Below are 15,323 nucleotides of genomic sequence, written 5' to 3'. Positions count from 1 at the left end.
AAGATGTGCAAGTAAAGTGGATTGGCCATGCTAAGTTGCCCATAGTATCCAGGGATGTATAGACTAGGTGGGTTAGCCAATGGGCATTGTGGATTTGATGGGCTGAATGGCCTGCTCCCACACTGTTGGGATTTTTTTGGATTCTGTTCTATGTTATAGAAGAGGAAACCCATGTATTACATTTTTGGTTGGCAATGCCTACAACACGAGGACACATCCCAGTGGAGAACCAGTAGGGAGGCAGAATGACTTTGCAATTGGTGGGAGAGACTGTATGGAGCAAAATGACAACCAAGTAGAGCAGAGAGATGGCAGTCAGAGGAGGAGTGAGATAGTAGTCAAGGCAAGACAGTGATTATGGAGGTGGAAGCAGGTGAACCTAATGGGCTTAGTGTGACGTTTGGAGGATGATGGTGGAAGAAACGCTCCTGCTCTGCCTGGCCCACAAGCAGCACTGTAGCTTTTTGGTTCCAGCCCTGTTTATCTCCTTTTGACTCTCAGGTTTCATGAGGCCCAGGAACTGACAGTAGTTAAAAATGAAAAGCTTGTTAAAATGGAGAGATGCCTTATCATTAAAATCTGATAGCAACCATTTGGCTTAATGAGAGCAGATTGGCCATAAATTTTCCACCAACCACTCACACCCTGTCTCTTAAAACAAACAGGTGGGTTTGAAATTTTAAAAATTACAACTTCTCATCCAATCCATTTTGGAGGTGAAAATTACTCCCATTAGCGAGACATTTTAAAATAATTCAGTTAACATCTTTGTTAAATAGCAGATTGAGTAATCTCATATCGACGAGTCAAATGCCTTCCCATTAATAATGCCAATAATAATTTATAATCTGTCTCTCCTTTAAACATGCAATTGATTAGTTGTCAAATCATGAATGCAGCAAATTAAGTTCTTTTTATGGTTTACTTATGAGCTATTTTAATGTGAGTACAGTTTGTAGAGGCGTGGGGGAGGGGAGAAGATTGTTTTCACCAAGTTTCAAATGAAATTTCAGGGATCAAAGGCAAGACCTCATTTCTACAACACAAAGTGAGACTCCCTGCCAGGAACTCAAACTCTGGAAAGGAATAACAAATGCAATGACATGAGTATTTTTCCATTTCAAATTAAGTTCAAATTTAATATCAGCATTTAAAATATTTTACAAGAAAATAATGCTTTCATCATCATCTAAATGGATGCCTGCTTATCAAGAACTACTCATGTTGAACCCATACGATGTCTTATTAGTATTTATGAAATAACACAATATTGTTCAGCAAAACAGTTGTTCACTATTATGTGGTTCCCAAATTCTATCAAGTAACCTCCTACTAGTAACTAAGCAATGATCTCATATGCATCAGGATTATTTCACGTTATTGAATCAGCCTTGATAGCTGCAAATTTCTGAGATGAAGGTGCCATACATTGTAGATCACGCCAAGTGCATTTTAAGTGAAGTATAGAATTTATGAATGTAATCATGAACAAGTTTGGACAGTATTACTCACTGAATGTTATCTTTAGTTATTCTGATCTAGCAACTTTTTTTGGCATTTACTTAGCACAAACTCCCTTTGAAATTTGGGAGTTTTGGCACTGTTTTGAATGAAACAGATAACTAATCCTCCAAACATAACAAGGTGGATGCATGTCATTATCTTTAATGCCATAGAATGCTCAAAAGTTCTTCACAGAAGTGTTATCAAATAACATTTGGCTCTGATATTAAAGAGATAAGGAGATTTTACGGTAGATGACCAATAGCTTGCTTAAATCTTGAATTTTAAGGATATTATCAAAGGAGGAAAGGCAAGGGTTTTAGGGACCAAATTCCAAAGTTCAGTGCCTAACAGCTGAATACACCATGGTAACTGCAGATATGTCAGGTTTCAGAGATGAAGGAGCAGAGATTGGGAACGTTGAGGCTATGGGGAGATAGAAAAACGAAGAAAGAGAAAGTTAAGTATGAAACCTAGTTTGTGAATAATCTGGCTGGGGGACAGTTGTTATTGGTGTCTAAGGAACAGTTTTTTTTAATATGGCAATTTAGGTGCACAGCAAAGTGAAGACATTAAAGGGGAGGGGAGAGAGGTAGAATAAGACAAGGTTCTTAAAGGAGAAATAAGAGGCAAAGGAATAAGTATTCAGAGCAAGGAATGATTTGTAATAAAATCTGTTGTGATGGTCTGAGAGGTACCAGTGGCAGAGGTAGAAATATCATAATATTGGGCCCAATTTTCATTTTTGGTAGACATAGACATACCATGTATGTAAACGATCACTTGATATACCCAGTGGGAGGCCCCAGTCTTGTTGGTGATCAAGCTTTGTTTGCTTCTGATTATTGAGCACAGAATCAGCATTCAAAGGCAACTGACCAATCAGTCAACTATTGGAGAAGGAAAATCTAACAACTCCTCTTTGGAGTTGAGCTGGAAGTCAAAACAAAGGGGGATGAGACAACTAGTCAAGGGTGGGGCATTGAAAAGTCCAGAGTGGTCTTCCTCAGTTTTGCAAAAATAAACATTCTGAATGCTCATCAATATACTTCCAGAGTGGTTTGCTGGAATCCATTCAGAAGATACTTATAGGGTACTCTGTGCCAAATACAAACAAATGGAGAATCAGGGTGATGCAAACTCTAGTCTTCCTCATTGGAAAGTGCATTAAGGTGCAAACTCCACATCCTTGGAGTTTGATTTGCATGTCATAATGAGCTGCCCACCTAAAACATTGAGGTAGGAGATCAACCATGATGTTGAATGGCAGAGTAAGCTCAGGGAGTTGTTTGACCTGATCCCACTCCCATGGTTGTTACGGTATGGAGTGAATTGGGAATGGGACATTAAATTCAGTACATTGATTTTCAGCATACTACTGTCCTGCTCCCAGTCAGTGGAGGAAGTGCATCAATACTTTTGTATAAAATTAGGCTAAGACTGTTAATAGAAAATTAGTATTTTGTGAGACACTGCTCCTGCCATGGATTGTGCTAAATGTAGAACTTTCTCTGTTGTATTCCAGCTCTTTCTTGAAGTGATGCTATTGATAAATGAGACTCCAAGCTGGGAGCAGAGTACAGAATTTACCTTGACAGCCTACTTTATACAAGTTTGGTCTATTTGAAGTTATGAAGAATGAACATCCTCTACGTCAATATGTCAGTTACATCTGAGTAAATACATGCAAAAGAAAATGAATGCAGTACAAAAAGCGAGTATTTTAATGGATTCTTAATTTTCTTGTTTAGAAATTATTTACAAGTCTTAAGCTTCCTTTAGCAGGCTCCAAAAAGTTACAACTGCCTGGAATCTGCATTTCCATCTGCTGATTGAATTGGTTGCAATGAAGAAGGCATTTTGAATGTTGCCAAAAAAGAGACATGAAGTCAATGTTTAAGCTTGTTTGATGCTTTCAACAGTATTGCTATATTTAGTTATAAAAGTAAAACTATTTTCAGGTTGTTAAAGCTTGGAAGTTACAGTTTGGATCACAATCTTTTGTTCTCTGTTTGAGCAGAAATGCTGCCTTTTTTTTATAAATAGAATACCATCTGTGCTAAGATATCCAACACATAGTTTGCTCATTAATGTTCTTAAGAATAATTTCTAACCTAATATAACTTTAAGGAAGTAGACATTGTACAGGAAAGCCGAAAGTGTTTTTATGATACCGGAATAGCTGTGCTGTGGAACAGATTGTTAAGAGATGTTACACAATGATGTTTGTTAAAATTTTATTCTCTTTAAAGAGTTTTTAGATTCTAGATATAAATTTGCTGTTTTTTTTTGCTTTCAATCACTGTCCTTTCAGTGCTTAATATTTACTGGCAGTATACTAAGCTTACTGTTTGACAAGCACAATACATTTGTACAATGTTCCTTTCTCTGCTGGCATTTCCTGTTTATTAACAGCCCTGTTGAAATATTGCACAGAAGAATATCATACCAGTGCTCTAAATCTTTTTCCCCATTTTACCAATTGTATTTTTGAGGTAATTATTTCACTTATGTATGCTATTGTAATAAAAGTTGTAAAAAGTCCATTGCACAAAATATTGTTTTAAGAATTGATTCAAATGCAGTTCCATCCAGCATTACACCAGTAGCAGCAATATCTGTTGCGTCCTTGCTGAGCTTGGTCTTAGTTTTTGTAATAATATAAAGCATACAATGAATTCAGTTCATCAGAAAGAGTATTAAATGAGGGTCGGCTCTCCTCAGACTCATTCCAGCACCTAAGCATTATTCCGTATATGTCTTGGGTACAGTTTTTTGGACAAGGCATTCTATATCCACGGTTTATTTGATCCATGGCTTCTGTGTTTGTCATTCCTGCAAAATTAAATTAAATTATGAAAAAAATGCACAGATCTCTTTGCTATATGCTTTAGAATTTTTAATTCACTTACGCTCATAAGGATCTTTGCCATATGTCACTATTTCGTACAGAAGAATACCGAAAGACCATACATCTGATTTTATTGAAAATCTCTGGTAGTTTGCAGCCTCTGGTGCTGTCCATTTTATAGGCATTTTGGTCCCAGAACGGAGATGATATACGTCATCCTGCCCATTGAAAACATGGAATTTGTTATAATAATAAATATGACTATTTAATTATTTTTGATGCAATGATTAATTAGCAATCATTTATACATTAAGGTAAACAAATGGAAAATCACAGGATAGGAGTGTGTAATTTTCTGGTATAGACTATCAGCGGATAAGGTTCCAAGTAAGGGAACACCAATCTGTACTATTTATCTGCTTCAAAAGACTAGTCTAAGGGTTAAAACTTGGTGAAACTTGTACATTTTATGACTAGGATGTACATGCACAAGGTAGACAAAAACTTAACACGAAGAAAAACCCAACAGTTAGAAAAGCAAATGGCATTTATTTTTTGCCTTAATACAAGTGCTATGACCAGCTCCCGGCAATGGTCCCTATTTCATTACGATTTTGGATGAAACACCCTCAAATAGTTGTGCTCCTGAGTGAAGAGGAATGCACTGGCTCCCTTTTTAAATTAATTCGTCTCTTGGCTGGTCACAACAAGGGTAATTTGAATAGAATCCTTTCCCTTGTCGAAACCTTTTCCAGCTCAAGTATATTCATAGCTTAAAATGAGCCAATTTATCCAGTCTTTTTGAGATAAAGGAAGACTGGGTTTATTGCTGACTAAAACATGAAAATAGAAAATAAAACATTATACGCATATGCAGAGATTAGAATTGAGAGATGAATCCAAAAGGAAAAGGTATAAACAAAATGACATGGTCTTGGCTTGTTTTTGACTGTGAAATGTTGTGGTCAAAAGGTTGGTGATTCTATTAGCGCTGTCTTTGGCAGTTGAGTATCGTTTGCAGATTTTTAGTTTGGAACTTAGCTAAAAGAGATTTTTCCAGGTTCCTTCAACAGGGGCTTTGCTGAAGACTTGTTTTCAGCAACCATAGAGAGACATTCTTTCGTATTACCTCATGCGTAAGAGCCTCTAGTGGAAGTTCTCAGATGTTTCCCTTAACAGCACACTTTAGTACAGTGAAATCTGAACCCCCAAGCTTACTGAGCTTGGTCTTAGTTTTTGTAATAATATAAAGCATACAATGAATTCAGTTCATCAGAAAGAGTATTAAATGAGGGTCGGCTCTCCTCAGACTCATTCCAGCACCTAAGCATTATTCCATATATGTCTTGGGTACAGTTTTTTGGACAAGGCGTTCTATATCCACGGTTTATTTGATCCATGGCATTGACACCAGCATGTCAGCACTCAACTTTTTCCAGATTTTAAGGTTGGATTTCTTCCCCAGATAGGGCCCTTAAGTTTAAACCTGAAACAATTAACACCCCTTCGGACAGCTGGCTATTTCATGGGTGGGCTCACAACCAACTTTTTAGTCAAAGGGCCAAGGAATAGAATATCTTATAAAATGTAGCCCAATCTGTGTTTGTCAAGATCATACAAGACTCCTCCATTATTAATGTCCAAATTTCAGTCAGTGATACAATCGCCACCAAGTGAAACAAGCTGACTTGCCAAATTATACTCTCAGCTCTATGTTTACAGTTCTTTTTATGAAAAAGTAACACAGTTGGTATCTATATTTCTTTTTAAATGGGTAAATATTAGAAAATTCAGAAGGCAAACATGTAGTGGAAATATCAGAAAAGATGAGTTGTCACATAGCTGATAGAGTGTGTGTGTCATCAGCATTTTTATGTATGAGAATGTAAATGCAACAATATACTTCGCTGACTCTCACTTAACCCCGCTCCTTTCCTTTTGCCCAAGCCGACCCAGCCACATTGTCGATGCAGGTCCATGACCTGCTTTGCGCCCAGGAATAGAAATGGGAATATAGGTGCAGGCATAAGAAGCCCTGTATTTCTGAAACAGGCTGATAGATGTGAAGAAAAAAATTACCGAACTGTTTGTGAAGTGTTTATTGCATTGCCACAATGCTATAAGGAAGCATTTCTGTTTAAGGAGATAAGCAAGAAACTGCTGAAACTTTTAATACTTACCTATTCCATCCATTACCAGAGTGTCTTGTTCTATAATGTTCAGCACTTGTTTACACTTCATCTTTGAAACAGCTGACACAAAACAGGATCTTCACAAAACTAGTTCCATCATTGGACTAGAATGTTTGAATGTCACTTACCCGGATTAATCTTGCTAATCCAAAGTCTGCAACTTTACAGTTGAGCTCTTCTCCAACCAGTACATTTCTTGCAGCCAAATCCCGGTGGATAAATTTATGGTGTTCTAAATAAGCCATTCCATCAGCCACTTGACTAGCTATGTATAGATGGTGAGTTGTTGTTAATGATGCTCCTTCATCACCTAGAAATCAAATACACAAATATAACATCTCTAATAGGATTTCAATTTCTAAAGCCAGCAATTTACAAGTGTTTAGTTAGCAAAAAAAATTTGTATGGAAAACTTACACTCTTGGAATTGAGTTAGAGCCCAATCAAGAGGAGTGGTAAAATCATCTTCTCTCCTTTCTGTAAGGGGCTAAACTCAAATGAGGTATGTTATTACCAAGGTAAGGAGATATGGATTGCCTTATCTAATTCTCCCACTTCTGATTTCACCATGACACAGTCTATCTTTGGAATTTATACTGGATGTGCTTTGTCAATTGTGCAATGTTATTTGTTATGGTTATGAAGAATTTCATTAGACAGGTTTCTTTGGATTAAATAAAGAACAAGGTAGGTTTATTAAAACTATTTTTTTCCCTGACAAAGAAAGGCTAAATAACATTCATATAGAAATAGCCCTTAAACACACCACCCCCTACCCCAAACACACTAATACAGACGCAAATAGGTTACAAGGAGGTTATAGTACTTGAAAGTTAAACAAGGGAGTATACAGTGTCAAGACCCATGGGTTAGAATCCCAGAATACTGCAGGCATTTTTAATTTGTCATTCTAAAATGAGTTTTTAAGAGAGGCCTGATATAGCTAAAAATGGTGGTGATGCTGTTGGGAGAGAGAAAGAATCATGGAATGTAACACTTAAAGCTGCAAAGTTAACTTCAAACATCAACCCTTCAAACGGGGAAGGGGCAAGTGAAAACAGACTTGGTCTATCATCTCTTGTGACCTCAAACATAGTGGGGGCCTGACAATTATCTGTAAATTATGTCCCAGTTTGCAGACACATTTTGTGTTTTTCATTTTGAAGAATACAGAAGGGGTTAAAAGGCAAGCTACTACTCTACTGGAGCACGTTAGTGTGACTGAGTTTGTCCCAGTGGATTAAGGTAACCATATGTACTAGTCTGGGTTCAAGTGTTAGCATGCTGTGAATGTTACAGTTGAACAACTACCTCCTAGTAACCCCTGTGATGCAGGAAAAGGGTCTCTCATTCTGGGTGCTAGACATTAGCTAGTAGCAAGCTAGACAAAAGGAAGAGGACAACAAAAAGACTTTCTCCTCTCAATTTTGAAACTCTTTCTTGGTCAAAATGAATCAGAACTTCAGAATATCAATTAACTTACAAAACTAAGAATCTTGAAATTAACTGTTCATTTACCAATATCAACACTACAGTAACTTCCACTGCAACGGCCATGATGTTCAATGATCCATTCTTTATTAACAATTCAGACTTATCATGTAAATATGTTTTTAAAAAAATATTTTTTCCTTCTGGACTAACCTCTTATTTCTAGTCTGTACGGGTATTGTGTTACTAATTCTTCTTGCATTTCTTAATTAATAAACTCACTCTTTATTGAATTGACAAAACCTGGTTAATTGGCTCCTTTTGAAACACAAATTCTTTTGAGTCTGGGACAAAGGTATCCACATGGGAAAAGATCTGTCTGTAAATTAACCTTGTTGTGACCAACCGACGTGGCTGGTGAATAGGGGAAGCAGTTCATCCTTCCTCATTTGGGAGCTTAACAATTGGAACTACTTCATCTGAAGCCATAACAAATTTGGGGACCTTGCCAGTTGTTCTCTTGGATGTAGTTTTATGGAACAGATTCCCACATTGTAAAATGTCTTAGTCAGCAGTTAGAATCATAGAATCCCTACAGTATTGAAGCAGGTCATTTGGCACATCAAGTCCACACGAACCCACTGAACATCATCCCTCCCAGACTCACCCCCTACACCCCAGTCCCTGTACCCCTGTATTTCCCATGCAAAATGGGAATGGAAGGCATATTTCATAAGCTGAATGCAAATGTGTAATTTGTAGGAGTGTAGGCAGTCTGGCCATCAATGGTTAATTTTTAAAAAATCATTATTGTCTGTAGGTTGGTTTTTCTTTCAAATGTCCAGTCATAAAAAGGAAAATTAGCATTTATATCTTCCAAATAAAAGCACATCTTCTTAGGTGTCAACCTGGTTTCCATGTTGGGGGTTAACGCATTTAATCCGTCGTCTGCCTGACCTTTGACAACACTTAAAAGCTTCAACAGAAGAACAGAAAGTGCATGCTACTTCTGAATGGGACTAGTGGTGTACCTCAGGATCTGTTTTGGGGCCACTGCTGTTTGTCATTTTTATAAATGACCTGGATGAGGGCGTAGAAGGATGGGTTGGTAAATTTGCGGATGACACCAAAGTTGGTGGAGTTGTGGATAGTGCGGAAGGATGTTGCAGGTTACAGAGGGACATAGATAAGCTGCAGAGCTGGGCTGAGAGGTGGCAAATGGAGTTTAATGCGGAAAAGTGTGAGGTGATTCACTTTGGAAGGAGTAACAGGAATACAGAGTACTGGGCTAATGGTAAGATTCTTGGTAGTGTGGATGAGCAGAAAGATCTCGGTGTCCATGTGCATAGATCACTGAAAGTTGCCACCCAGGTTGATAGCGTTGTTAAGAAGGCGTACAGTATGTTAGGTTTTATTGGTAGAGGGATTGAGTTTCGGAGCCATGAGGTCATGTTGCAGCTGTACAAAACTCTGCACTTGGAGTATTGCGTACAGTTCTGGTCACCGCATTATAGGAAGGATGTGGAAGCATTGGAAAGGGTGCAGAGGAGATTTACTAGGATGTTGCCTGGTATGGAGGGAAGGTCTTATGAGGAAAGGCTGAGGGTCTTGAGGTTGTTTTCGTTAGAGAGAAGGTTAAGAGGTGACTTGATAGAGACATACAAGATGATCAGAGGATTAGATAGGGTAGACAGTGGGAGCCTTTTTCCTCGGATGGTGATGGCTAGCACGAGGGGACACAGCTTTAAATTGAGGGGTGATAGATATAGGACAGATGTCAGAGGTAGGTTCTTTACTCAGAGAGTAGTAAGGGCGTGGAATGCCCTGCCTGCAAAAATAGTAGACTCGCCAACTTTAAGGGCATTTAAATGGTCATTGGATAAACATATGGATGATAATGGAATAGTTTAGGTTAGATGGGCTTCAGATTGGTTTCACAGGTCGGCGCAACATCGAGGGCCGAAGGGCCTGTACTGCGCTGTAATGTTCTATGTTCTATGTTCTATTTAGTCAGCAAACAATCAAGCTGATAACATCGGTCATTTTGAAAAAGCTGGACATGAATTTGGCAAGAAAATAAATTGAAATTCAAAGATCAGTAGTGTGCTTTTGAACTCTGGAGTCTAACACACAAGGGACCAAATTCATCTTTACCTTCACAGATGCTGCCAGACACGGGAATTCACATCCGCACCACCCACCTTCTCCCTGGACATGCCCTTGATCAATCAGAAATTATTGCAGATCAAGACCTCATCCTCCAAATGGTACACATCCTGCACAGGTTTACTGGCAGGTGAACTACCTGTCATTGTCCTACCTGGAGCTGTGAGAGAAATTGCAGCCAGGCAGGAATAAACCATTAACTGGTCCTTAAGTCATCATTAATTGATTGATCAAGGCATTCCCAGCCAGAATTACTTTGGTGGATGCAGAAGGGCATCATGTATCTGTTCCAATGCCAACCATGTTCCAGTCCTTCTGCCTCTTTCCTCATCTCCAGCAGCCTGGAAGATTCCACGCAGTGTTAGCATTATTTAAGTCTAGCACTGCATTTTCTTATTATTGAATCTTTGTGTACAATATCACTTGCAAATAAATTTTACTGGTAGCTTTATTCTTACATATTGATCTCGAATTGTGATAATTTTGCTTTCTGGAATAGATGGGAGAAGGTGATGAGGCTTCTATTTCATTCTTAATGCAGTATATGTGGTGAGTCTCTTACAACACTATTTCCCTGATGGTATAAGATTGCACATTTTAGTTTATGGAAGGCTTTATAAACCTAAAAGGGTCACCGGACCCAAAACGTTAACTCTGATTTTTTTCTTCACAGATGCTGCCAGACCTGCTGAGCTTTGCCAGCAATTCCTGTTTTTTTTTTCAGATTTCCAGCATCTGCATTTCTTTGTTTTTTTCCTGTTTAAAAGACATGTCATGGTACTGTGGGACTTTATTACACTGTGAAACAAAAAATGCAACAAACAAAAGCCCTCTGTCCTCACCCACAACCAATGCCCTGTCCATGCCAACCCATGCTTTCTACCCACCCCATGATCTCACACAGCCTTCATGCTAACCTGTGCTCCTCCACCTAACCCCTATGATCGCTCATGCCCTCTGTACCAACCTGTGTCCTTTCCCCCACTTCTGGTGGCCTTTTATAGCTCCTATGCGATGTAGAGTCAATCCATTATGAGCTATGGCCCCACAACACCCACCGTGTGTCTTTACACCCTTCATGCCAACTTGCATTGTGTCCCCCAGAGGCATAATTCAGAACACATGTTGAGATGAAGAAGATCCAAGTGTCTATTGTCAAATTCACAATTATCAACAACACTCATTGATTAAAAACCCTTTCCTTAACATTTAACACTCAATAGCTACTTAATCTCTTATAAAACAAGAGCTTGTATTCATAGCTGCACTTCAAAGACTTTCTAAGTGCTCAGGACTGTCAAGCATGCTGCAAAATGTGAGGTAACCCAGTGTCTTCTCAAACATTTGAAGGCCAGATGATTCAAATGACTTGACAGCTTGACAGCTCCAATGAGGTTATTCACTTTTTATGCACATTTCAAGACTTGTTATTGCAAATGAATACTATTATTTTTAAATAATGGAATACTATTATTTTTAAATTATTTTAAAAAATTATAGTAATTCCTCCTATTGTAGAAATTAGATGTAATTCAGAGCAGAAGCCAAATATAGTGAATTTTTTTCAGTCACATTCATTTCATACTCCCTTGGTACCATCCCATGCAACTTCAGTAAAATGTGTAAGCCTTGACCTTTTACTGCCAAGACTCCAAACACAAGCAGCAATTTGCTGCATTGCTTATATCCATATCAAATCCACCGAATCTAAAATTGATAACATTTCCTCACACTCTGCTTCCTGTTAGAACTCTATTCTGCTTTTAGCATCTGTTCTGAAGATTCTGCCTTCCACAGAGGAGCCTCTGACATGTCCCACTCTTTTCCTTAACAGAAGATTCCTTCCCACTGTGGTTGACTAGGCCCTCAGCTGTGTCTAAATTATTCCATGCACTTATAGAGTTTTAGAACTTGGAAACAGAGCCTTTGGTCCAACCAGTCCATGCTGACTATAATCCCAAACTAAACTAGTCCCAGATAACACAGTGTGGAGCTGGAGGAACACAGCAGGCCAGGCAGCATCAGAGGAGCAGGAAAGATGATGTTTTGGGTCGGGACACTTCTTCAGACGCGACCTGATCTGAAACGTTGACTTTCCTGCTCCTCTGATGCTGCCTGGCCTGCTGTGTTCCTCCAGCTCCACACTGTGTTATCTCTGACTCCAGCATCTGCAGTTCTTACTGTCTCTAAACTAGTCCCATCTGCTGCTCCTGGCCCATATTCCTCCAAACCATTCCTATTAATTTATGTATCCAAATATCTTTTAAATGTTGTAATTATACCCACATTCAGCAGTTCCTCTGGAAGTTCATTCCACACATGACCACCCTCTGTGTAAAAAAGTTTCCCCTCATGTCTTTTTTAAATCTTCTCCTCTCACCTTAAAAATGTGTTCCACAGTCTAGGAATTCCCTATCCTAGGGAAAAGACAACTACCATTAACTCAATCTGTACCTCATTATTTTATGAACTTCTGAAAGGTTGCCTCTCAACCTCCTACGCTCCAGCTAAAAAGGTCCCAACCTGAACTGCCTTTCTTTATAACTTAAACCTTCCATACCCGGCAACATCCTGGTAAATCTCTTCTGAACCGTCTCCAGCTTAATAATATCCTTCCCATAACTTCTGCCCTTACCCTTTCTCCTCCCTCTAAGAACAAATATAGGAGGTTCCCCTTATCCTCGTCTTCCACTTCATGAATCTTTACATTCAAAGGATTAGCTTCCACCTCCAGCAGAATGCCACAACCAAACACATCATCCTCACCCCTGATTTGTTTAGCAATCAGCAGGAACTGTTCCCATCATGACAACTTGGTCCATTCCTCCGTCACTCCCAACACATTTTCACTCCCCCCATAGCACCTTTCCAGGCAATTTCACAAGGTGGAACACTAGCCCTTTTACTGCCTCCCTCCTCAGCCATTTATTTGGTCTTCCTTCGATCTAGTCTACTGTACTCGCTCCTCAAAATGTGGTCTCCTCTACACTGCCCTGACCAAATGCAAACTGGGTGACTGCTTTACTGAACACCTCTGCTCTGTCACAAGAATGACTCCAGTCTTCCAGCTGCTTGCCATTTCAATATACCACATTTGTGTACTAGCCTGCTGCATTGTTCCCGAGGGGCCCAATACCAGCTAGAGGAACAGAACCTCATTTTTGGCTGAGGCACTTTACAGCCTTCAGACATCAACATTGAGTTCAATAACTTCAGATCATGAACACTGTCCTCCATTTGATTACCCCTCCACTAAAGTTTCTTGATTGCATGGGTTTCCTCATTGGAGAACTGATCTACTTTCTTCAACTAATTAATGTCTTTTATATCCCTCCTCTACTACCATGTCTTTTTCTCTGGACATCCTTACCATTTGCTCTGCTGGCCCCTTTTTCATTGCAGTATAAAAATATCACTTTTCTAGCCTCTTTGATTCTGTTAAATTTAATTCTGTTTCTCTCCACAGATTCTGTCACACCTGCTGATTTTTTTCAGCATTTTGTTGTTTTTCCCTATTTCCCACCCATTCAATCATGGCTTTTGTTAACTTTGTAGACCAACATCATTCAGGAATTTTCTCTTCCAACATTATGAGTGAGTAGAACTATAGTTTTCAAATTTGGCTTGAAGGTATGAGACAGAGGGTGGTGGTAGAGTGTTGTTTTTCAGACTGGATGCCTGTGACCAGCAGTGTGCTGCAAGGATTGGTGCTGGATCCACTGCTTTTCATCATTTGTATAAATGATTTGGATGTGAATATTGGAGGTATGGCTAGTAAGTTTGTGGATGATCCCAAAATTGGTGGTGTAGTGGAGTAGGTAGTCTTAGAGTACAATGGGGTCTTGATCAGATGGGCCAATCAGCTGAGGAGTGATAGATGGAGGGTAATTTGGATAAATGTAAGGTGTTGTATTTTGGTAAGGCAAACCATGGCAGGACTTATACAGTTAATGGTGGGGCCCTGTGGAGTCTTGTCAAACAAGGAGACTTAGGGTTCATAATTCCTTGAAAGTGGAGTCACAGGTAGACAGGATGGTGAAGGCAGCATTTCTCATGCTTGCCTTTATTGGTCAGTGCATTGAGTATAGGAGTTGGGACATCGTGTTGCAGCTGAACAGGACATTGGTGAGGTCACTTTTAGAATACTGTATTCAATTCTGGTCTCCCTGCTATAGGAAAAATATTGTTAAACTTGAGAGCGTTCAAAAAATATTTTGCCAGGATTGGAGTGTTTGAGCTACAGGGAGAGGCTGAATAGGCTGGGGCTATTTTGCCTGGAGCGGAGGCTGAGGAGTGACCATATAGAGGTTCATAAAATCATTAGAGGCAAGGATAGGATCAATTGCCTAGTTCTTTTTTTCCCAGGGTAGGGGAATCCAAAACTAGAGGGTATTGGTTTAAGGTAAAAAGGGAAAGGTTTAAAAGGAACCTGAGGGACAACTTCTTGATTGATTTGATTGATTAATTAATTGTCACGTGTACTGAAATACAGTGAAAAGCTTTGTTTACAAGCGGTACAGGCAGATCACAGCAAACAAAGGATGTACAAAAAGACTTAGAAGCATACAGGTTACACTGCAGGTTACATTATCTGAGGCTAGAGTCCATTCAACAGTCTGATAACGGCCACAAAGAAGCTGTTCCTGAACCTGCTTGTGCGTGTGTTCAGGCTTCTGTATCTTCTGCCTGATGGAAGAGGTTGTAGGAGGTCATTACCGGAATGTGATGGGTCTTTGATGATGTTTGCCGCTTTTCTGCTCTTCACACAGAGGATGGTGCATGTACGGAACGAGCTGCCAGAGGAGGAGATGGAGGAGGGTACAATTACAACATTTAAAAGGCGTCTGGAGAGGTATATGAATTGGAAGGGTTTAGAGGGATATGGGCCAAAATGCTGTCAAATGAAATCAGATCAGTGTAGGATATCTGGTCAGTGCGGGTGAGTTGGGCTGAAGGTCTGTTTCCATGCTGTATAACTCTATGACTCTATTATGTCCCAAACAAAAATACTACAGGTCAGATGATTAGGATTCTAAATTCATTATAATGAATAAAAACCAAAAGAACTGCGGATGCTGTAAATCAGGAACAAAAATGAAGTTGCTGGAAAAGCTCAGCAAGTCTGGCAGCATCTGTGAAGGAGAAAACAGAGTTAATGTTTCGAGTCCGGTGACCCTTCC

At 39.3% G+C, this 15,323-nt stretch overlaps 1 protein-coding gene across 1 annotated transcript in view; it reads right to left on the bottom strand.

The window, feature by feature from the left end:
• Positions 1-640: 640 nt before the first annotated feature.
• Positions 641-15,323, bottom strand: part of LOC109928565 (tyrosine-protein kinase Srms-like) — a 50,247-nt gene continuing 35,564 nt past the window's right edge. The window contains exons 2-5 of the mRNA XM_048608563.1: positions 10,399-10,484; positions 6,675-6,856; positions 4,416-4,572; positions 641-4,338 (exon numbers count right to left, since the gene is read on the bottom strand). Coding sequence (XP_048464520.1) covers positions 4,148-4,338; positions 4,416-4,572; positions 6,675-6,856; positions 10,399-10,484 — 616 coding nt within the window. The 3' untranslated portion in view covers positions 641-4,147. The remainder of the gene's footprint in view (positions 4,339-4,415; positions 4,573-6,674; positions 6,857-10,398; positions 10,485-15,323) is intronic.

This window comes from Rhincodon typus, chromosome 19 (assembly GCF_021869965.1).
Source record: "Rhincodon typus isolate 14 chromosome 19, sRhiTyp1.1, whole genome shotgun sequence".
NCBI classification, from domain to species: Eukaryota; Metazoa; Chordata; class Chondrichthyes; order Orectolobiformes; family Rhincodontidae; genus Rhincodon; species Rhincodon typus.
Note: the sequence above shows the minus strand (reverse complement) of the source record. Positions and strands in the feature narration are given on the sequence as shown.